Source organism: Pezoporus flaviventris, unplaced genomic scaffold (genome assembly GCF_033815535.1).
Source record: "Pezoporus flaviventris isolate CSIRO_AGI_PZ_B2104156 unplaced genomic scaffold, CSIRO_AGI_Pfla_v1 ptg000077l, whole genome shotgun sequence".
Taxonomy (NCBI): Eukaryota; Metazoa; Chordata; class Aves; order Psittaciformes; family Psittacidae; genus Pezoporus; species Pezoporus flaviventris.
The window spans coordinates 165,007-189,916 of record NW_026892625.1 but is presented as its reverse complement, the minus strand read 5'-3'; the positions used below and the strand labels follow the sequence as shown (position 1 = coordinate 189,916).

General features: G+C 38.5%; 2 protein-coding genes across 3 annotated transcripts in view; both read left to right on the top strand.

Moving 5' to 3' along the window:
* LOC133279422 (transcription initiation factor TFIID subunit 4-like) overlaps positions 1–24,910 on the top strand; it is a 243,767-nt gene that overhangs the window by 136,654 nt on the left and 82,203 nt on the right. Inside the window, exon 14 of the mRNA XM_061473128.1 lies at positions 17,652–17,774. Within this exon, the coding sequence (XP_061329112.1) occupies positions 17,652–17,774 (123 nt within the window). The remainder of the gene's footprint in view (positions 1–17,651; positions 17,775–24,910) is intronic.
* LOC133279421 (granule associated Rac and RHOG effector protein 1-like) overlaps positions 1–24,910 on the top strand; it is a 340,966-nt gene that overhangs the window by 264,391 nt on the left and 51,665 nt on the right. The gene's annotated exons all lie outside the window — the stretch shown is intronic.

Sequence of the window (24,910 nt, the reverse complement as noted above, 5' to 3'; positions counted from 1 at the left end):
ACAGTAATTTAAAACTTCCTTGCCAGCACATATTTGAGATAGTTGAAATACATGCATGCATACTTCTGTGTATCTCGAAGTAACTTTGAAGATACACAAGATATCAGTTCTCACAGATCTCTTCAAGAGTATTTTATTGAACTGATTGTAAAATCAAATACAAAGAAATAATCTAATTCTGTAAATATGCTTTGTAAAAGTCTCATGATTTTTGTACAAGACTCGTCAGCATTTCCTGTCTGTGCTGGGACGTGAGGATTTATGTTTATGTACTTGCATATGTATTTATTGTGGAGTAATGGGAGCATTAGCTGTGTTATCATTTTCAGGTAGTTTATTGTGGTATAGTTTTAAGGAATATTTAATACAGTCAACAGTGGAGTAAAAAGTATTAGTTTTGACATAGTAAATGCTAAACATTTCTGTCTGTAACTTGGTTACCTGCATACTCTTCTCCTAAACTACAAGCCTAGTGGCTAGTCAGTAATGTGTAGAGGTCATGACAGCTGTGTTAGCATCTATTTCCTAATTTTAGTTTAGTTCTGTCATTAAAAAATGTCTTTCTGTCAACCTGTGAGTCTCCCAATCACCTTAGATGTAACATACTGCTCAACATACCCTGAAAAAGTAGTTTCCCCTTAGTAATAGTATTTTGTTAAATAAAATGTATTCTTGCCTTTCACAATGTAAACAGGATAGGTTTTCCCTCAAGTATGTATTACTAAAGGTGGATACAACTATCTCTAAAATGTACATTTGAAAAATATGTTTAACCTTATTCGGCAGATGTGTAATGATTTGTAAGGCTTTTATTTTCATTTAGTGTTGAAATTTTTTGCTGAATTGGTGGTTAACTTCTAGTTTTTCATAGAAATGGTTAGAAGGATGTGAATGGTATTTTCTGGAACGGGAAAGTACGTTGCATATTTGTGATGACATGTGTCTGTACACTGAGGTGTTACAGCTTCCTTAAAACTGATATCTCACTGTAGGTCTGAAGGGAAGGGAATTGAAAACCAGTATGATGCAATTAGAGTTCATGGGTTTATTGACTCTGCACAACCATAGGGAAACCTAAATAACCCATCTGAGTAGGCTTCCTTACACTTCTGTGTCCTTTCACTTTGCAACTAGTAAATCTATTTATATTCAGAACAGGCATTTATATTCTTTAAAAAGAACACCATGTAGATTTCTGAATCATAGAATCATAGAATAGTTAGGGTTGGAAAGGACCTTAAAATCATCTAGTTCCAACCCCCCTGCCATGGGCAGGGACACCTCACACTAAACCATGTCACCCAAGGCTCTATCCAACCTGGCCTTCAACACTGCCAGGGATGGAGCATTCACAACTTCCTTGGGCAACCCATTCCAGTTCCTCACCACCCTTACAGTTCTCTTAATCTTGTGTTTTTTTTGACATACTATCAGGTTTTTAAAGTGATTTTCACCCTCTATGGCCAAAAGCCATATTCACATGTTAAGGTGTATGAAAATTTATACATTTCCTCAAAAGTAAGCATAATTAAAAAAAAAAATCTGTCCTGGCAGAAGTGCTCATACCTGGCAAGCATGTCAGACAAGTCAAGTAAGTTTTAGGAAGGTGTCACATATACAAAATGGGAAATTAGAAACATGAAAACTTAACTCAGGTATTAATTGTGTACAGGAAGACAGGAGAGAGGGAGAATATTCACTTCACTACAAATATAATAGAAGTGAGATTGATGAGAACAGAGAACATTTTAATGAGAAATAGTGTCATTTTATCTACTTATTTTCAAAATCTATGTTTAAATTTTGGAGAAGTTTATGTTTTCATAAGGAGCCCATAGCTTTAAGGCAGCCCAGCACTTTGTGGCTCTAATGGGCATTTGCCAGTTCTGGAGAAGTAAGATGGGCTCCTATAGGGTACCTGTAGAATACATAGGAGTATCTGCTGTTTTTTACTATGACAGGTAATAATTAAGAAGGTTATTCAATATACATTATTACTTTACTGTATATGCTGCTATTTAATTAAGTAAAACATTTTCTACTTCCCATTTTGAGTCAGAATAAATTCAATATTCAACAAAATTGTTCACTATTTTAATCATGGTCTGTCATTAGCAGCTGCCAGTTTTTCCTTCTTAGGCAATATGTTGAGGGAATCCACTGTTTACTATGGTGTGTCAGAAAACATAAATATAGGATAATTTAAAAAAAAAAAAATAAAAAAAATATTCTATATATTTTACCATTTTAGCAATCTAGGTGACTGCAAGATAAAGACCTCCAGCTTAGAGATGTCACTTCTCAGAGGAGAAAGGTAACTTGAGGTCACGAGAGACTGACATAGTTTTCAGAGAACAGTTGTTAATCCCAGTTTTGTCAAGGTTTAATCTCAGTAATTTATAACAAGATAAAATACACTTCACGTGTTGCATGCAGTCATGGTGCTCAGTAAAAGGTGCTGGGTTTCAGTAATGTGTGACAGCATTCTGCTCTGTTTTTTTGATGTTCTGGATACGGAGTGATTATAACGCATCTTTAAATATCTTGTACATTGTTATGCTATCTAAAATGCCTATATCTCTTCAATTTGTCAACTGATTCTTCTGTGAACGTTGCAGTATGTGATGATTTCTGTGATCTGCTCAGCTATAAAAAACAAAAAATATCATAAATGTACATTTCATGAATATCTATGAGCTGTTGACCACAACTCTTTGCGTGTTGCCATCCAGCCAGTTCTTTATCCACTGAGTGGTCCACCTATCAAATCGATGTCTCTCCAATTTAGAGACAAGGATGTCATGTGGGACAGTGTCGAATGCTTTGCACAAGCCCAGGTAGATGACGTCAACTGCTCTACCCCTGTCCATCAGTTCTGTAGCCCCATCGTAGAAGGCCACCAAATTGGTCGGGCAGGATTTCCCTTTAGTGAGGGCATGTTGCCTGTCACCAACCACCTCGTTGTTTTTCATTAAAAGTAATTACTGAGTAAAACACGCTTATCTGGCCATCTGTGTATGTGGAGACATTATTTGTTGTTAAGTACTGAAATTTGAAAAATAACCCCCCTAAATCTGATGGAGAAGGAAATGTCTGCCTGAACAGGCATGCCAACATCAAGAATGCTAAGAACTTGTGGTAGACTATGTGGCAAATATGAGAATAATCTAACTGTTCTGTCTCGGGGATTTTTATTTTTGCCCTGTTTGCTTTGTCATGCATTTTTGCTCCTGTCACTTTTTAAAATGTGAGATCCTCATATTTAAAATATTGGAAATTGATTTCTTCTCTGTCACAGCATTGTGACTCTGGTACAACTCTATTGACATCAGTTGCAGTATTCAAAACAAACAGAAATTGTCTGACTGGTATTAGATACAATCGCATATCAAAGCATCTCTTGCAGACAATTATGATTTCTTCTTATCAGCTGCATTTAACATTTTTCCTTAAATGCAAACTATTTTTATAATTATATAAAATAATTGTGTTTATGTATGCCATTTAATTGGAAATCAACTTAAAATTTTGTGATTTTGCATTGAATTTATTTTTTTTGCATATTTAGCATCTATTTCCAAACTCCTTGCTTTAACTTTGTTATTTAAGATGCAAAGAAGAATGTAAAGCTTTCTAATGCACTGAATCTGTTTTCTCTTTGTAGTAGTTTTGCATTTAATTACAATTGTCTTTGATAATAAATTGTGTTCCAGAGTTTGTAGTATATTTTATAAAGTGAAGTCCTTTGGTGAGTTGGTTACTGAAACAGTAAGTGTTTGTGACAGGTTGGTTGCTGAATACTTCCTTTGCGCATATGGCAGACCATAGTTCAGTTGTTAGCAGATTATCCATTGTGCCTTCATGTTAAAACAGGATACTTATCAACCTGTGTTTAAAGCTCTTCTGCACTGTCCTAAGAATGGTTATGTTAGTGGGATCTGAGAGAAGATGGGGGAGGCTCACATGCTAAGAAGGGAAAAGAAAACATAGCAAATACCTTGTAGTGATTTTAGATTTCTGTCCATGATCTCTAATGCTATATATTGTGAGTATTCCCACTGAATTTAAAACAGCTTTGAAACAGTTAGTTCTATTATAGAACCTTATTATATATTCTTCAAATTTATACACTCCCCCTCCCCCAAAAGAAAAAAAAAAGAACCTTTAAAGGCATGTCGAACCATTATTACTTAGGGGCCAGTATTTTAGTCCCATGGTTTTAAAACTGCACTGGTCAGAAAAGTGAAGGTTATTTAGACAGCAGTATTTTGAAAATCAATTATGGAATGTAAGGAAATTTTACCCAATCCAGTTAGAAGAGGAAAGTCAGAAATATTTCTTTTCAAGATTGTGAGGAAGAGGAACCTGTAATGAGGGAATAGTCTGTAGCCTTCTTCACTTATTCTAATGTGCCAAGGAATAGAGAGTGAAGAATATAGTGGAATTTTTGTGTGAAGAATTATATTCTGCTGTTGGTGATACACATTTTAGACTTGTAATAAGTTGAAGGACTGTTAAGATCTAAATCAAAGGTTCAATTTGCAATAAATGGAAAATGAATTAAACCCCCGTGTGTTTTCTCCCATGGAGAGAATATTTTAGGGAGAAGCAGAAGGAAAACTGGAAGATTTAAAATATTTTACTTGATAGATGAATGTAAAGAGGTACATTTTAGATCATCTCATTTCCTTTTTAATGCAAATTTGATTCTTTGATTTTTCACTCTTATTATTTATCTATCCTTTTACAAAAGTTAGAAAATTTTGTATCTTTATAATGCAATAATAAAAGTGTAACTATTGCACTCTTGTTGGTGAAAAAGGATTTCAAGAAAAAATAATTCTGAATGGAATTAAGGGATTCTGAAAGTGCTAAGCTTAATGTAACTGCAGTTCTTTAAAGCAGAAAATGGGAGAAAGCAAATAATACCCCTTAAGCAGATGCTTATTCATGTGTGATAACTGCTCTTTGGTTTTGGAAAGGTGGTGTGACTTGCAGTTGGAAACCTTGATATATCGTGTCAGTATTTATGTTTGCAATAAGTGAGGAATAAAGAAGTGGTAAATGCTCCATCCCTGGCTCAAGGCCAGGTTAGACAGAGCATTGGGTGACATGGTCTAGGGTGAGGCGTCTCTGCTCATGTCAGGGGGGTTTGGAACTAGATGATCTTAAGGTCCTTTCCAACCCTAACCATTTTGTGATTCTATGAAAAGAGTAATTAAGTATTATGCTAGTTCTCTTTTTGTATTTTATTTACGTGAAAGGTTTTTTTTAATGCTGTGCCTTTTGTTGACCATATCTGTATGCCACGTCTGTCTGCTTGTTTCCATTGGCTTGTCATGTTCACTAATTAGGGAACTGCTGCAAGATTCACCTTGTTAATTAGAGGGAATTGCACACAAAGGCCCTACAGGCAGTGTGCAAGAAGAGCCTAGCACTAGTGCCCTGAGAAAGCTGCAGCCTGTGAAGTAATTCTTCTCATCTACCTTGTACTTTTTATTTGAAATGAATAAATCAGTGAGATTTTCCTTGTGGAGTGAGAATGCAATAATTCGCATCTTTATAAGATGTAAATCGTATGTGATCAATAGAAGGGGATGACTACTGTATTGTACTCACAATATTCCCTAATTTACTGCTTGTCAGGTTATGAAAACTTGCTTGAAATATTTTGGTATGTTGTTTCCTTGATCCGCAGGAGAAATGAGCAGTAGTGGTTTTGCTATAGTTAAATGTAAAATAGAAAAGATGTAGATTATTTAAATTTCAAGGGTGTTTTGTATCCCCAGTGGAACTTCCATTTTGCAAGTGAACCCCCAGTCCTATCCCCATTACTTTTAAAGGGGAGAAGAAGGTGAGCATCTGGCTATTTTTGTTTGGGATATTGCTTTGCCTCAAATCTCCCTTTGAAAAAGAGTAGCATACTTGCTATACTATGCATTATCTACTTGAATATTGTTTCAGAATAAATTAAAATTGGTTTTGTCATGTCATTTGATCAAGCCACAATCCAGACTGCCAAAAAGGATATTGTGTTAAAAGTGCTACTACACATTTCCTATATTTTAATGACACTTCAGAAATTAACTTCAATGTCATTCTCTTTATTTGATTAAAATTACTTATTACAGCCAAATGATTTTTAGTAGGTTGCTACATTTGCCTCACTTCCTCAAATGAGGCTGGCAATTTCAAGATGCATATTTCCCATGAGAGAGGACTGGTATTGAAATCTGAGCATTTTCTTTTGAAATAATCTAGTTAATAAAGCCTCTTACCAGAATTTCTGATTAACTAGTATTTTAAATGCACTTAAAATTTCTGCTGTTCTGAAGTTTGTGGTAATGGCATATAGGCAGAGAAATTTTAACAAAAGATCAAATTTTTTAATTTTTCTTTTAATGGGCAAAGCACTTCAGGCTGACTTGAGATTTTATGGTATGATGTACTGTCACTCTTCACTTCCACAAAGCTGAGATCTTCCTACATACCTTGGTCTTCAGTTGATAACCAAGAACATACTTTCCCTATGTTTTTGGTACAGTTCTGTTGTACTGGTTCTTAATTATTTCAGTTTTCAAGTGTGTGCCAGAGATGAAATAGAATTAAAAGTAACAAAAGGCCATGCTATGCTATTGAAACTTGTGATGCATGGAGAAGACATGCAGATAAAATTCTTGATTGGAGTCTCATAGTACTAATGCAAAGTTGTAGTGGCCATGGAGATTTTTCAGTATCCAAGAGCTGTTATATTACTCAGATACAATGAAAGATTCTTTAAAGGGTATTTTCAGAAATGTTTGTTTTGGGGACACTTTGCCATCTGAATACTAGAGCCATTGATTCATGTTCTAGTGCAACCTTTAACACCGTGTTACAGTTGGCAGCATAGCCTCTGGGAGTTACTGCACACACTCCAGCTGCAGGTGTGGGGAGCTGATGGAAAGCTTGGTTGAGGTTCATCTGACTCCTGTGTTTTCCAGTGCATGATTTTAAAAAAGCAAAGTGTATTTCCTAATTTTTCTTAGTTGAGTTAGCTCCTGTTATCCCAGTGTTTCTGTCAGACCTCCCTAACTAAAGCTACAGCTCAACAAGTTTGCTGCTCTTTGTAACTCTAATCTGTAACTCTAGACATGACCCTCATTCATACAGGTTTTCACTGTATTTTATATTCCCAAATCTTCATTAAAATATCTATTTTGGAGCTCTCACACAGTGTCTCACTTCAGGTGGAAATGAGAACATCCTAGAAATCTTGGGAGGACAGTAAACTCCCACTTAGATTAACAAAGGACCTGGGAAAAGATCTCAACCAGTCTTTCTCACCATTGCCCCAGAAGTAAGAATATTCTTCTGTTGCTTGCACTTGAATTAAGGAGCCTGTAAGTAAGGCATCAAGCTTTTTGACAGCTATTCTTACTAGTCTTATTTATATTGTACGAGCATGTCTTGTTTCCTTTGAAGGACAGTTTGCGAAGGTTTTTAATTGTCTGTTCTTGCATTGCTTTGAAATAAAATTAAGACCAATAACAAAAAATAAAATAACAGATCTTCAGGAATGTTTTTCAGAACTTTTTCTGATTTACTACAAGTAAGTTACTGGCATCTCAAAAAGTTGCCAGCTCTACTAATGCTGATCCTGCCAGTTGTCTGTGCCTCAGAAACCCTTGGCTCAAATGATCTGTATCTGCTTAGTATAGAAGAGCCTGGAAGTAGTGCTACTGGAGATAAGTTGTTTGAGGAATAGTATAACCAAGAACAAACAACAGATTTTGAGGAATGAAGAAATGTAATTATTAAGGTTGCTATTAAGACAAAAAAAAAACCCACATAGTTCTAGAACTCTTTCAGAGGAATCTGAGGGTTATCTTTGTTAAAAAAAGTATTGTAACTTGTATTACTTTAGATGGGAATATGTAGCTTAAGAGATGGTTGGACAGCTGCAGAAATAAATGGTTTTAAGTTAAACTAAAACAGTGTATTGTATTTGGAAAATCAAAAAGGCAACCAACCAAGAATATACAGAATTAACCAAAAGAGGTACATAGATACCTTTAAAGAGCATTAGTTGATTAACGGGACTAGTGGAGTAGCAACTTCAAAATATTTGGGGAATAAAATAGTACTAGAGATTAAGTATGTTAAAAAATTACAAGACTTTTAAAAATCACTCTCAAAATTCTTCATGCTTTTGATTTTTTGTAAGATGCAAGTAAGTTTTTAAGGAGACTTCCAAGAAAATTAAACCTAAAAATATGAATATATATATGAATCATTTCAGACAGTATGTGATCTGAGTAGTAAGGAGATAAAATTGTAGTTTTACTGATAATTATTTTTAAATGTTGCATTTATTTAGGTAATGTACATGACTGGAGAAAATTACAATTAAGGCTGCTTTTTTTCAGGGGGAAAAAAAAGTCAGGATGCACCTGGCAGTTTTCCGCATCAGAAGTTGGACATATATAGTGTTCAAAGTAATAGGGCAAATGTTAATGAAAAATTTGGGTAAACTTCTACACCATAATGAAATTAGATGTCATAATCATAGATGTCTATTGTAGGAAAGTTTCCTGGGTTCGGCTGTTGAGTTCGGCTGTAACAGTTATTTTTCTCCTTAGTAGCTGGTGCAGTGCTGTGTTTTTTACTTAGACTATAGTCTAAGAACAGTGCTGATAACACACCAATGTTTTTAGTTGTTGCTAAGTAATGCTTACCCTGATCAAGGACTTTTCAGTCTCGCATGCTCCGTCAGTGAGGAGGGTCACAGGAAGCTGGGAGGAAGCAGAGACAGGACACCTAACCCAAACTAGCCAAAGGGGTATTCTATACCACGGCACATCATGCCCATTATATATAAATGGGGGGGGAGTTACTCAGAAGGCCCATATCACTGCTCTGGTTTGACACTTGTCGTGGTTTAAACCCAGTCAGGTAACTTGTTCACTCACTCCCAGTGAGTGGTGCCCAGCTGACAACAATCAAGGTCCGTGTCCGTCTCCCCCCTCCCTGCACCGGGGCTCTCCCCTTCCCCGCTCCCGGAGGAACGGGGAGGAGGATTGAGAGAGTGCAACTCCTACGGGTTGAGACAAGAACAGTCCAGCAACAAATCACCACCGCTACTATCAGCTAAAACAATGATAAGGGAAAATAACAAGGGAAGAGAATACGATACCACCGGCCAAGAAAACGAGTTCCACCCGGAAGCTCCTGTCCTTCCGGGTAACTCCCAGTTACCCCCCACCCCGGGCATGACGTGCTGTGGTATGGAATACCTCCCCGGCTAGCCCGGGTCAGGCGCCCCGTCTCTGCTTCCTCACAGCTTCCCCTCCTCCCTGGCAGAGCATGAGCCTCACAGAGTCCTTGGTCAGGGTAAACATCACTTAGCAACAACCGACAACATCGGCTTCACCAACACTGTTCTCAAACTAGAAGTCAAAACACAGCACTGCACCAGTTAACACAAAGCTTGGCCCTCATCTCAGTCTGCTTTTAATTCTCTCAAGTTTTTTAACATTTTAACATCTGGCCCCAGATAAAGATCGGCATACTGACCCCATCCCTTTTCATCCCCCGGAACCATCGACTCATCAGTGGGGGGCCCTCCATTGGTAAGTATACTGTCCCTTTGAGGCTTGAAGGGGGGAGCAGAAGGTCAAATTGCTTCATACATCATGTCATCAACTTTGTCTGAGCTTGAATTGTTTACCCTTTTCACAGATTTATGCAACCCACATTGATTGCACAATCTCCACATTTCATTGGTAGGAATCCTGTCAATCTTACCTCAGGCCACCCCATCTTCCAGCAAGGCAGGAAACATCTCTCTGAGAGAGTCGGTTCTCTTTCATCTTGCCCCTCTGGTTATCACCCTTCATGTTTTGTATGGGGCCCCATTCCCCAAAATCTTCTAACTGCTGGATTTTTTCTATGATTTGTCCTATGGGGTTTCCAGTTTCATTTATCAATAAAGTCGTCATAATGCCTTTATATGCCTGTGGTGCAGTCCTAATAATCCTGTTCTGAATTGGAACTGATAGTGGAGCCTTCAGCATAGCATCTGCATCTCCGACAAAACCAGCAGTCTTCATTCCCTCCTCCTCAACACGCTGAACACAGTCCTGTAAAGTATACCAAGGTCAATCTGCACTGGGCCATTCCCCTTCAGTGGGTTATTTTCTGTTACAACCTTCCGCCACCACTGCTAATAAATTGGTCTCATCCTTGGTGCCTCGGAAGGTGTCCTGAATTAATGAGTTGGATCTTAACATTACAATTTTTTTAGCATCATCTGGATCCAATTTAACTCCCGAAGCCCCTAAATCATGCAACGTGATGGCCCAAGAAAGCAAAGATTCCCCAGGCTTTTGTTTGAACCTGTCCATAATATCATTCATTTCGTGCTGAGTGAAATCTTCTACCACATCCTGCCTAACCAGATGACCTAGAGGTTCGTGTTCCGATTTTCTTTGTAATATCGGCTTTACTTCAACACACACCTCACTCTCTGAAATGCTATCCAAATCGGTTAAATCCTACACATCTCTGTCTCATTTGTCAAGGTCCCAATTTCTTCCTGCCTCTGTGCTCACTGCATGTACCTTTTTCTGGTTTACTCAACCCCTTAGCTTTTGAAATTTATATTGGGCAACCTGAACAGCTGCTTTTTCTGCTACCATTTGATAAGTACAATTTATCCGTTAATAAATGATTTTGGCATTGTAACATAATTATTTTTCCCTGCAATTCATGAACTTGTTTTTCCATATCTATCTTTCTCTTCTGCAATTGATCTCCCTGCTGATACTGCTCTTGGTATGCAGACAGCAGGACCCACCCCTGTCTCCCCAGAGCAATTAATTCCTCTCCTTTTCCTACTTAAACTTCTTGCAAACATTTAACTACATCAGGAGGTTCTCCCTCATTTAAACAAGGAGTCCTAATTCTCGCACAAACCATAACACAGCCATTCAACAGCTATGTTCCGACAAAGTAATTGTTCCCAGCCAGGGATATCCAGTTCCACTGTCTTAGGAACATTTTTCTTTCTCTTAAAAAAATGACATTTTGTTTCATATCCTGCTGACTTCGCCAAATTGTTCTGCTGACAGGCAAGGTACTCCACAAAGAGACCATGTGCTAGCTGTAGAATATGATCAGTATATTAATTAAGCACACTAAAGCCAATAAGCACGCTAAAGCAAACAACCACACTAATGTGAGTCAGGTAAATATCTATATATAATAAATAAGTACATGTCCTGGGTTTAGCAGTAGCAGTCAATTTTTCTCCTTTTTGGTAGCTGGCGCAGCGCTGTGTTTTGACTTCCAGACTAGGAACAGTGCTGATAATACCGATGTTTTCAGTTGTTGCTAAGTAATGTTTACCCTGAGGTAAGCCCCTCGGTTTTTGGAGTTGGGGATGCAGAGGATCTGAGGCCAGCTATACCCCAACTGAGAAAGAGATACCGGCATCCTGTGAAGTGGTTCAAGCTGCTTTGGAAGGGATTGGCAATGAAGCAAAACTCCTCCTCACGCCCTGGTTGTCTGTGCTGAGCTGAGTGTTCAAAGGTAAGGTCTCCTCTACACATCATGCAACCGATGCTACATGGAGTAAGTGGGCTGCACTAATTACACAGCGAACTTGAATAGGAAATCTCAGTTGTCCAGGCATTCTAGAATTCATCATGGACTGGACAGAGGGCAAAGACTTTGAAATGTCACCAGAGGAGGAGGTGATGCATGCTGAAGAGGCCCCACCATATAATGAACTGTCAGAAAGTGAAAAGCAATATGCCTTTTTTACTGATGGGTCCTGCCATCTTGTGGGAAATCATCGGAGATGGAAGGTAGGTGCATGGCGTCTCTGACAACAAGTTGCAGAAACTGCTGAAGGAGAGGGTGAATCGAGTCAGTTTGCTGAGGTGAAAGCCATCCAGCTGGCCCTGGACATTGCTGAATAGAAAAGCGGCCAGGACTTTATACTGACTCATGGATGGTGTCAAATGCCCTGTGGGGGTGATTGCAGCAATGGAAACAGAGCATCTGGCAAGGCAGAGGAAAACTCATGTCGGCTGCTGCGCTGTGGCAAGATATTGCTGCCTGGGTGCAGAACCTGGTGGTGAAGTTACACCATGTAGATGCCCATGTACGCAAGAGTCAGGCCACTGAGGAGCACCAGAACAACCAACAAGAGGATAAAGCTGCTAAGATTTAAGTGGCTCAGATGGACTTAGACTTCAGGCCATCAGGGCAGAGATGCAACATACAGATAGGCTCATGATCGAGGGGTGGACTTAACAATGGACACTATTGCCCAGGTTATTCACGAGTGTGAAACATGTGCTGCAATTAAGCAAGCTAAACGGTTAAAGCCTCTTTGGTATGGAGGACGATGGCTGAAGTACAAATATGGGGAGGCCTGGCAGATTGATTATACCACACTCCCACCAACCCGCCAAGGCAAGCACCATGTGCTTCTGATGGTGGAGGCAACCCCTGGATGGGTGGAAACTTATGCTGTGCCCAATAGAACACTATTCTGGGCCTTGAGAAACAAATTTTGTGGCGACACGGCACCCCAAAGAGAATTGAGTCAAACAATTGGACTCATTTCTGGAACAAACTTATTGACGCTTCGGCCAAAGAGCATGGCATTGAGTGGCTATATCACATCCCCTACCGTGCACCAGCTTCTGGGAAAATCGAACGGTACAATGGGCTGTTAAAAACTACACTGAGAGCAATGGGTGGTGGGACTTTCAAACATTGGGATACACATTTACTGAAAGCCACCTGGTTGGTCAACACCAGAGGATCTGCCAACAGGGCTGGCCCAGTCCAGTCAGAACTTTTTCATACTCTAGGAGGGGACACTGTTCCTGTGGTGCACATAAAGAATTTGATGGGGAAGACTGTCTGGGTTATTCCTGCTTCAGGTAAAGTCAAGCCCACTCGTGGGATTGCTTTTGCTCAGGGACCTGGATATACTTGGTGGGTAATGTGGGAAGATGGGGAAGTCAGATGTGTACCTCAAGGGGATTTAATTTAGGGGAAAACAGCCAATGAACTCAATTGTTTGCTGTTGCCTGCTGTGTAATACTTTTATAGCCCACCCACTAGATGTCTTCAGGTCACCAGCAACCGGCCCTGACTTCCCTCTGACCATCGTCCCAACAAAGAATGAACTTTGATGAAACCAGACGAGTTCTGCGGTATCATCAGCAGGCAACAATCCAACACTGCACACACCCTCTCCTGCTCTGAAAGACTGTTACAAGAGATGGAGCCTGATGTCATGGACCGGATGAACTCAGCAGCTTTATAAGGATTGGTCCATGCACTAAGGAATGATCTCTCTCTCTTTGTGTGTGTGTGGATGTGTGTATATATAGATATGAGACAAGAGTGATGGTATATTGAAAAATGTGAGATCTGAGCCTGGCATGAATGGTATTGAATAAGGGGTGGATACTGTTCTGGGTTCAGCAGTAGCAGTCATTTTTCTCCTTGTTAGCAGCTGGTGCAGTGCTGTGTTTTTGACTTTCAGCCTGGGAACAATGCTGATAACACCAGTGTTTTCAGTTGTTGCTCCATAATGTTTAGTATGACCAAGCACTTTCCGAGTCTCATGCTGTGCCATGGACGAGGGGAAGCCAGGAGGGAGCAGACACAGGACACTTGACCCAAACTAACCAAAGGGGTATTCCATACCACAGTATGTCATGCTCAGTATGGAAACTGGGGTCAGTTACCCGAAAAAGGTGGTTCACTGCTCAGTTCAGGCTGGGTATCGGTTGGCAGGTGATGAGCGGTTGTATTCTCTTCCCTTGTTATTTCCCTTTTCATCATTATTATTGTTGGGAGCTGTAGTGGTTTTGTGTTATACCTTAGTTACTGGACTGTTCTTTTCTCCCGTGGGAGTTACATTCTTTTGTTTTTCCTCCCCATCCCTCCAGGTGTGTGGGGAGGAAGAGGGGGGAGTGAGTGAGCGGCTGTGTGTTTCTGGGTTGCCAGCTGGACTTAAACCACAACAGGTATTATGGGGGAAGAGCCTCCATTGGTCAGAGTCATGCATTTGGCATCTGGTGGTGCAAGTGGTACATCTTAAAAGTAATCTCTGTTGACACCAAAGCACATTTATTAAATCTATGTTATTTATAGTACTCCCACAGAACTGCTTGGCTACTCCTAAACTTTTTGCAATTATCCTGTAATAACCATATCAGGTTTAATGACTATTAAAAATAGCTGCTATCTCCATGGCATTAATTTTTAAAAGCTTCTGTTGAATCAGACGTTAGCAGCCTCGTTGCATGTGTGAATGTTTCTATGAAGCGAGTAGTGTCCCCTTCTTTTCGCCAGAGCTGAGATACTGCTTTTATTTAATTATTTATTTTTTAATCAAAGATTACAATTGGGGTAATATTTTTTATGAAGTGTCAGGTGATGAGTAGGAAAGAGACTAGTACAGGTAATCTCATGTAGGGTATTGTCCTGGGTTCAGCAGTACTTTTTCTCCTTCTGAATAGCTGGTGAAGTGCTGTGGTTTTTGACTTTCAGCCTGGGAATAATGATGATAACACACAGATGTTTTTAGTTGTTGCTAAGTAATGCTTACTCTGACCAAGGACTTTCTGAGTCATGTTTCTTCCTGTTTCTGAGTTACTGGGTGGGCTTAAACCACGACAGCTCTAAATAAACAGAAGCATGTGAGTTAGAGATGGAAATAAGGGAGAGTTGGAATAAGGGCATGAGGAAGCCAACAATGGTGGTTATTCTGATCCAGGATGTTAAATAACATCCAGGAATCTTGTCAAGTGTCTCACTAGTATGTATCTATACACTTCATAGATATTTTATTATAAGCTAGTTAATAGTTAATAGTTAGTGTGCAAAGATGTTCCCTTAAGCCAGCTGGAGTACAGTAATCACTGCAAGATGAAGGCCTCTGTTGGTAAACAGTGTCAGGCTCCTAATTCTTTTGATTATTTTTAAATGTAATTTTATCATCCACTTCCTTCAGACGAGCTCGGGGGGGTGGGGGTGGGAATCACCAGCAATAAAGATTTTTAAAAAGATTGATGAGAATTTGTGTACTATAATGTTTATCAAGTATTTCACTACTTCAGCCCTATTATATAAAACACCAGGCTACTGTAGTCATACTGATGATGCAAAATATATTTTATATTGGTGTATTTGATTATTTTTTTTTTACTAACATTCCTTAAAGTTTACATAAGACAGTTGTTCTTTTCTACTGTAGTATACCAAAGTGTGTCCTGTAAAACCAATGTCAGAAACTGCATTGTGTTTTTGTCTGGAGTTTTTGTACCTGGAAGCATATTCATTATTTGTATTTGTGTTTATTAGTCCCACTGGGGCTAGATTTTAAGTAAGGCACATTAAGGAGGATCCATGTCTTGAGGGCTTTTGGCCTAAATAATAGAGAAGCTGTGTGAAGCAGGGTGAGAGGCACAGGGAAGTGTATTGAAGGGTCTTGGTGGTATTCACCCAGTGTCAGTAGAAAAGAGCCCAGCTTCTTTGGCTCCATTGGCTGACTCATATTTCCTGTTATGTATTAAATGAAAGTGGTGACTTTGGATAAGATAGTCATATATCAACTACATGATAACAGTTATGTCAGACTTTATTTTTGACCTGCACTTTCCAGGAAACAAATACTTCCTCCAATGCAGAATTTCTTTTTCTGTGAAGCCATCCACTTTACAACTTTGTCTGAGAACACTCCAAGCCAGTTGGCCCTCACTTAAATATTCATCAGACTTCTGATAATTGTGATAACCCTTATAGGCTGGCAAGCATGTCATATTAGGAAAAAGATGATTGATCTTTTTTTATATGAAGTTTTATCTTCAACCTTTCCTGTATATATGTTATACTATAGTAATAATTTCTTCTTTAAGGTATTTGCTAGTATCTGGATTTGAACATCTATTTACAGTTGCCTTGAAGCCTTATAATTACAGTACAGCTGAAATGTCCATTTTCTCTCCCTGACTACAAATAGGAATCTATTGAATTTTAAATGATTACTTATGGGCTAGCTTCCAATCATGACCTTTGTAAAACATTAGAGCTCGCCACTGTTGCTGTATATCTTGAAAGGGTAAGCGGGCAGGTCTGTCTAACTGGCATTTAATCTGTAAGAGAGCCAAAGATATTTGAGCTAAAAACCTAATATGAGATGGCAAAAGGAAGTATGTATAGACCTTTGCACTATTATTTAAGTATTTTTCCGCATTTCTTTTTGGTATTTAGGAAATTCTTTTGTCCTGTAGATGAAATGTGTATTTGTAGATAATGTTGAATTTATGATAACTGAAGATGCAAAATATATAGCATAAAAATGTGAAAAATGGGGTTTCAAACTCTAAATGTACTGAATTTGCTTTTTCTGAATGATGTGAAAATATGTTGCATTGCTAAGTGAATAAAACTAAAAAATGCACTAAATAGTATGCATGAAATGGACCTGCTTTTTCTAGGCAGAAGTGACTGGAGAAAAGATACCATACATTGGTACTTTTTTGTTTAAACTTCCTGTCCTTTTAACATTGGCCAAGATAGTTCAGGCCCTGCTTGTGTATATTCAGTTCACGTGTAAGTAATGGCTGAGACACTTCCATCTACACTTTATTTTAATGAAGAATTGTGTTTGTATCATGCAATGTTTTTATTACCACTGCTGAATTTCTTGAGGTACTGTTCTGTGTGTTTCTGTTGAAGTGGGAACAAGTATATCAATGGGATTAGAAAACAAACACCTCTGAATTTACTGAAGGATCATGCAAACCCAAAGTTTTGAAATTACTAAAAATTATTACTAAGGGCTATGGAGCTATGAATGCTGTTATCTAATTAAAATAATATGCTGCATTACCTAATCGGTTATTCTTGTGTAGTATTGCTGATCAAAATATTTATTAAAGTAAGATTGTTCATGGGAATATGTCTGTTATAATTAACTCTCTGAAAGGATTATACTTACAATGAATATGCAGTCCTACCTCTTCAGCACTGGGTGGTCAGGGTATTTAATCTTATTTTCTGTAGCTTGGTATATTGTTGCATAATGCGCTGGCAGGTTGTTTTCTTAGCTTCAGTCTAGTAAAATGTGTTGTTACGTAAAGCCTAATCCCAGAAACCAGATGTAAATTCAGTTTGTAGGGGTTTTGTGTCAGCATTAATTTCTTCTAACATTTAGATAGAAGTGTTTTATTAATTTAAATATAATGGGGATTTTTTAAGCAAGTATGGAGTATATTTGAAATATGCAAGATAAATCTGAGATGAAATAATGTTTGAAATATTTTTGAGGATTTGAATTGGTATTTACATTCTTCATGGCATATGGAGATGTGAGGTTGCTATGTAGTACTTACTGGCTATCACAGTTTTCAATAATAAGGATGGAGTTTTCCAAAAAAAGTTCAGTTATTGGAAGCAGAAATCCTGAGGAAAGTTAAAAGAACTTCTGTGTCTTTATTATTACTGTACTGCAAGGCTGCATGCTTGAGCTGCTCGAATGATATTTCTAGGAACAGCAAAGTACTCTTAGAGATTGCTCCTGTGTCACTTTTACCTCATAATAAAAACTAACCAGAGGTTTTTCCTCTCTCTAATAGATGCAGCAACAAGAACTTGCGCAGATGAGGTACAGGGATGCCAATCTCACTGCATTGGCAGCTATCGGTCCTCGGAAGAAAAGGAAGCTTGATTCGCCTGGACTGGTTACCATAGGAGGAGAGGTACATGTCTATGCACAGAATAAGAGAAATTATTGTTTCAGAACCTGGTAGGAATAACTAGAGATGCTACCTGACAATATTTTCACTGAACTGTGTAACTTGGACAAGGTGATGCAAATTCCTAAATTAGAAGGTCTGAGTCCAGTTTATTTTGCCACAGTTAAAATGACATCTTATTTGCATTTTCAAGTGTTAACTTTCAACAGATAATGAAAGAATACTTTTAGAAAAAATAACTTAAATGCAAAGTATAGGTCTCTCCCTTAAACTGTTCACTGCCTTTATACTGTTTTTCTCCTCTGCATAATCCAAAGGAAAACAGGAAAAAGAGTAGGGCATGAAGAAATATCTTGAAAAACATAACTGTAGCCTTGATTAAAGTTTGGACCAAGAGCTTGTAGTAATACCATTAAGTGTGGCTTGGTGACAAATATGTGTCTAAACTTTTTAAAGAATGGCTGGTTGTCCCCGCAACTGCAGAGATGTGTTTGTAATCATGCTAAATTGTATGCAGTTTTAATAAGAATATTGTGTTCTAGAAGTAGAATCTGATTCATTAGCATGATTCTTCTGTTACCTTAAATGGAGAAGTAGCTGCATTACATAATAGAATGCAAAATCATCATAAGGGTGATATATATCAGCCAAGGTAGAGAACTAAGGTAATATGCTTAATTTATTTTGGATAACTCAGTAATAGTACTGTGGTTTTTAGTACAGATATAGTTAGACTGATTTTGTTTCTGCTAAATATGACTACAAATAAGAGTCAAAGTAATTATCCCTATTATATGACTGTTCTGAGGAAAATGCAAACATTTTGTTTTGAACAATTAACAGTTTTGGCTCAGACATTTGTCTAAATACCAGGTGTTTCCAAAGGCCTTTTTGTTTCCTATTTTGGATAGCTTTTATCTGACTTCTCTCTTTTCATGTGATAAGATTAATGCTAAGGAATTAGCAGAGCTAGGAACAGAAATGGATCTTGTTTATATTCTGAAGTTGACTTACTACTTCAGATATGTAAGAGGTGTTCCCGTTTTCTGATTGAATTAGTTTCAGACTGAGGGAGCTTCCTGGAGTTTTTGCTGTCTTTTTACATTGCCTTCCTTTCAGTCTCCCTCCTTGTCTTACATTCAGTAAAGAATTCTGTTCTCTCCATGCACCTGTAAGAAATCCTGCAGCAACAGGCCAAAAGAAGCTTTCATTAGAAGCTCAACTGTGATAGCTTTGGCTTTCACACAAGATTAATTTTAAAATAATTTGAACCTTCTAAATAATACATGGATCCCTTCAGATTCATGATGTACAAATGTACATTCCCTGCTTATCTTTAATTGACCAAAGGAGTATTTTCTCAAAAATATAAGAATTTAATTTTTATTGTCTATTTTTCCCTTTAAATATATGTATAAATATATATATATAATTTTTTAAGCTTTTATAGTTTGGTGAATGGGTTATGGTGAACAGCTTCCCTCTATCTAGAAGCTAGCTCCTTACTTTCCTCATACAGTGCTTCAAGGAAAGATAAAGGTTTGTGGCAAATTCCAAAGGCTTCTGGATATTTTTGCTTCCTTTTGTTGCTCCCCTAGTCCAAATTTTGCTGAGCTTCTGTGTCAATTGACAAATTATACTTGAAGCTTTTGCCAGTACATGGAGTCATGAACTGTGTGGCTCTTCTGCCAGTTCAGATTGAACTGCTCCCATCCTTCTCCTCCTAGCTTCTAACTGTCCTGACCGACTCACGTTGGTGCCTAGTTGCAAGCTGATTTCAAGGACTTGGATACTGTATCTGGATTATTCAGAGTGTTTTTTGGGGTATAGAATCTAAAGTACTGTAGAAGCTGTCATGTAAGTAAGCTGCTAGAAACTACCTCTTTCTCTTATTCTGAGCTATGTACTAGGGCTGCTATGCAGAAATAAACCCAGCTCCTCAAAAATGTTTCACTCAAAAAAGGTTCTGGAAATCTGTATTGTTTGTCTAAGACTATCTGATTTCTATTCTTTGATTTCTGGAGATTATAAACAACATAGAAAATTATTATAAAACTATGTCCTGTCTAGACATCCTCTTAGCCCAATTCCACCTTCAGATGTCTGACTTCCACTATGGTCTGTGACCCTCTGATTTCTCCAAGCAATTTAATTTCTAAGCTGCTACTGCAAGGTAGCAAGGTCTGACATGGCAAGAGCTTGCTTTTTTTTTTTTTTGTCAAAACATCCAGCTTTTGTCACTGAAGTTGCTGGTCTCCTCATTAATGTTTTTTGACACACGTCTGCTTTTGTTGCAGCTGGGACACTGTGCATTTACTGATCCAAAGAGATACCATTTACAGTTATCCCACCCTGCATGTGACATTTTTTCGATTTCTGAACTCGTTTGTTGTCTTGTTTTACTTGGTGTTGGATTTCAGTCCAATTTCCTGGTTCAATGGAAATACTAGCTCACAATTTCTCTTGGGAAATTGGATCTTTTTAAAAATACCCTTTTGATCTGAGCAGGAGGTCAATTTGGGAAGTAGTGATGGTTATTTTGCTTAAGAGAAAAAGTTGATGGAAGAGTACTGTTTGTTGTATACAGAGGAACAGATCTTATAAATGTGAGCAAGTTTGTACTCATAATTGCAAATATTTTTTCCACCAGCACTTTGTTCAAGAGTATTTTCTTTAAACTCTGTCTTACATTGTGTTGTGCTTTAAGCCCAGCCAGTAACTCAGAACCACACAGCCGCTCGCTCACTCCCCACCCTTCTTCCTCCCTCTCCTCCTGGAGGGATGGGGACAAGAATCAAAAGAATGTAACTCCTATGGGTTGAGATAAGAACAGTCCAGTAACTAAGGTAGAATACAAAACCACTACTACTACCACCAATAATAGTAATGATAAGGGAAATAGAAAGGGGAGAGAATGCAGTTGCTCACCACCCACCGACCGATACCCAGCCCGACCCAAGCAGCGATCTGGGCCTTCCAGGTAACTCCTCCTAGTTTATATACTGGGCATGATGTGCTGTGGTATGGAATACCCCTTTGTCTAGTTTGGGTCAGGTGTCCTGTCTTTGCTTTCTCCCAGCTTCTTGTGCTCCTCCTCACTGGCAGAGCATAAGACTCAGAAAGTCCTTGATCAGAGTAAACATTACTTAGCAACAACTAAAAACATCAGTGTGTTATCAGCGTTGTTCTCAGACTAAAGTCAAAAACACAGCACTTCACCAGCAACTAAGAAGGAGAAAAATGACTGCTACAGCTGAACCCAGGACACATTGCCAGGGCTCATTTGGACTTCTTTGCTTGTTTTCCAGCCATAGATAAATTGACTTCTTTTTTCAGATGGCAGGAGTAGCTTAATTTATCAAGGCCAAGCCCATCATTTGCCTCTTCTGTACTAGTACGGCTGGGGTTTTGACCACTTTTACTTGGGGAGATGGGAAAATAGAAGTTTTGGATAGAGATTAATTTTATATCATATGTGTTCTTTGTTTTTCTTCTCCATGCAGCCATATAATAAATTCCTTTCCAAAAAATGGGAAAAAAAGACTTTATAGAAAAGTGCATGAGCAGGGGCTAGATATCTTCAAATAACACTGCCACCAAATGTGTAACTAGTTTCAGACTGTGATTACACAGTAGCCTGAGCTTAATCTGTCTGTGATCACTATCCAAATAACTAGTAGTACATTTCTGCCCCTTTCCTTTCATTGGCTCTGGCTCTTGTAGTACCCTGTGCTAACCCATTCCCATTTGATAAATTGGCAGAAAACTAACCAACAGCAATAAAAAGTGAATAGTTTCAGCTTATCGTATTTAAGTAGTTTGGCCTAGAGCCCACTGAGCACTGGAGGAGGAACTTATAACAAGGCAGAGGAAGAAAACTTGGTATCACCTGCTCTTCATTTGCTTGCTTTTTAGTACCTTTCTTGTATTCTCATATTTTAGATAATCTGCTAGAAACACAGCTTCCTCTGTAGTAGCCAGCAGCTCATCAGTAATTCAGCCTCTTTATTATTATAATGTGGCTTAGATCAAGAGTGAAAGAAATGAGGTATCTTTAGAAGAATTAAGCTTCTCTGCCTTGCAGAGTTGAAAATACTGCATTTGCAGGTATTTGTTTTTTTCTTTTTCATGTACTTAATACTAGACAAACTTATTGGCAGATATCTTTAAATGTTACTGCTTTTTGGAATTTAAAACATGATTATCAAGTTAGGCATCTAATAATCCTGAACTGTATTATACATTTAGCAACCGTACTGTGTGATTCTTATTTGCTGTGTGGGTCCTGTTGATGCTTGTGTTGGTACACAGCAGTGGATGGCAAGGGATGACATATACAGGAATGGGAGGAGAGCAACCACTTTAGCTATTTAGTTAGCATCCTTAAGCACCTCTAATGTCAGATTAAAACCCATAAATTTTGAATGGCTTTTGTTTACCTTATGGAATTTGAATCTATTCAGTTCACATTTTCGAGATTTTTTCTTGAATTGTAAGGCTTTCAGGATTAAAAGGATTAAGATTAAAAAGATTTTTAAGATAAAAATTTATTTATGTTTATAAAATAGATATTTTCATGTAATTGTAAGAGCTAAAGCTTTAAGAAAAGCATTAGCCATCACAAGGCTAGATCAGGTAGCTTTACAAGTTAAATACTTAAGTAGCGCTAAAGTGGCATGTATGCAGAAGTTGTATATTTCAAAGTCCCTCATTTTTTACTATGGAATTAAAGTGTAGAGGTTAAATACAAGTAGTTTTCTGTTTTTAATAATAATAATAATTAAATAATTTAGCTTTTTATCAAGACTAGTATTCCAAAATACACAAATATAGAGTATATGTTTGAAATACCTGAGGGTATAGTTTGTTTAAATATCAAGGGAAAGCCCTCTCCTGGTACTTGCTGGCACAGATTGTATTTGAATACTGAGCTTTCAAAGGCAGCTTCAGGGCTAGTTCAGTGAATCACTGCTTATTGAAGACAGTCATTTTAGGGGTAAGAAAAACCCTTCTTTCTCACATAGTGGAAGGGCAGTTGTGTTAATAATATTCAGCAAATTATACCAAGCACCCTCTTTCAGAATTTGCAGGACCATATGTTGGGCCAGCGCTCAAGGGAGATCTGATACTTTGAGTCTTTTCTCATCCAGTATATTCCAACCATTAAAACAGTCAAGGACGATAATGTTCTTGAAGACCTGGAAAGTCCCAAAACAACTACAGTTAAAACTGATGTTTTGTGTAATGTGTCAGGGACAAGAGATAATGGTCTGTGGTGAAACACACAAAGGTAGAAAAGTACTGTTTGTCCGCCTTGGCTCCTCCCCGGAAGGTCCCGCTTTGTCTCCTCCCTGGAGAGTCCTGCTTTGGCTGCTCACCGGAAAGTCCAGCTTTAGTTCCTCTCCGGAAAGTTCTGCTTTAGACCTCCCCTGGAAAATCCTGACCCTTGGAGACCTTTCTAGATATTTCTGGCCACTTCTTCTGACGTAGGCTGCCCCCCTGCGTCAGAATGAATGTGCATTTTTGTTAGTATAAAAGCTTGAGCCTCATGTGATGCGGGGAGGCAGAACCTCATGCACACACAGGTCAACGTTGCCTTTGCGGGGACGCCCACTAAAGTTGAGCCTGCCACCTCACACTGCGATGATGATTCTTGGAGCTGGTTTCCTGATCATCATTACATGGTCCTTGGGGTTGGTAAGATAGATAACCAAACATCACAAATATCCTTTACTGTATCTGTTAGTATCTCTATATTTTCCTATATTAATAAACTAGTTGTGAGTTCTCTATTTGTGTCTCGTTTCTCTCACCCAGAATCCTCAAACTCTAGAACATATAGAGAAAAGCTAATTGCTAAAGTAATTTTGAAATGTATTTTGGTTATGAGGCATGGCATTTTTCTAATTAAATTAATCTTTCAGACGGTATAATTTGAGCATTTTAACACTGTTTTTATGTTAAGGTTTTGTATAAAACATAATTTAAAATTCTGGTGTGAGACTTGGAAATCTGTGTTATACCAGAGACTTCCAAATGCAGATTGTGACGAGTGACTACTAATCCGAAGCAATGAATGCTTATCACAAATACGATTGGACACACTCCAGTCAGATGTGTCGTTATCTCAATGCTTCGTGCCCCACGTTGGGCACTAAAAAGAACTGTCGTAGTTTATGTGCAGTCAGTAACCCACACAGCCCGCTCGCTCACTTCCCCCCCCCTTTCTCTCCCCCGCCCCATCCCTCCTGGAGGGATGGGGAGGAGAATCGAAAGAATGTAACCCCAATGGGTTGAGATAAGAACAGCCCAGTAACTAAGATATAGCACAAACCCACTACTGCTACCACCAATAATAATAATGATAAGAGAAATAACAAGGGAAGAGAATACAATACCACCTGGCAATACACAGTCTGACTAAGCAGTGAACTAGCCCTTCTGGGTAAATCTCAGTTACATCCTGGGCATGACGTGCTATGGTCTGGAATACCTCTTTGGCTAGTTTGGGTCAGGTGTCCTGTCTCTGCTTCCTCCCGGCTTCCCCTCCTCCCTGGCAGAGCATGGGACTCAGAAAGTCTTTGGTCAGACTAAACATTTGAGCAGTAACTAAAAACATCAGTGTTATCAGAGCTGTTCCCAGACTGAAAGTCAAAAACACAGCGCTGCACCAGCTACTAAGAAGGAGAAAAAAATGACTGCTACTGCTGAATCCAGGACACTCCTCACAATGCTGATTTATTGTCTCTGAAAGATGTTGCTCTTGATCTCAAAGTTTCATGATGTTGTGCCATACTTACAGCCGGTATTTGCTGTGTTAGTGTTTATCAGCTGGGGGCCTTGGGCTGAGGTTCTTGTTTTATTGTACTTTATGGTACTGAGTTGTAATACAATAGAATCATTGATCATGAAACTGATCTGGCTTGTGTTCCTAGTGTGGTCACAACCTCTATACTTTGGAAGGTATATAATAGAAGCGTTTAGCAATTACACATCTTTTTTTCCCTCCTCAGGTGGACGACCCGTGAAAGAGACATTCCCTTACGTTCCCAGCCCCCCCCCCCAGATTGTTTACAGCATCATTTGAGAATTATGATGGTTTTGAATGGCCTTTAGGTACCCTTGAGACCTGCCTGCTG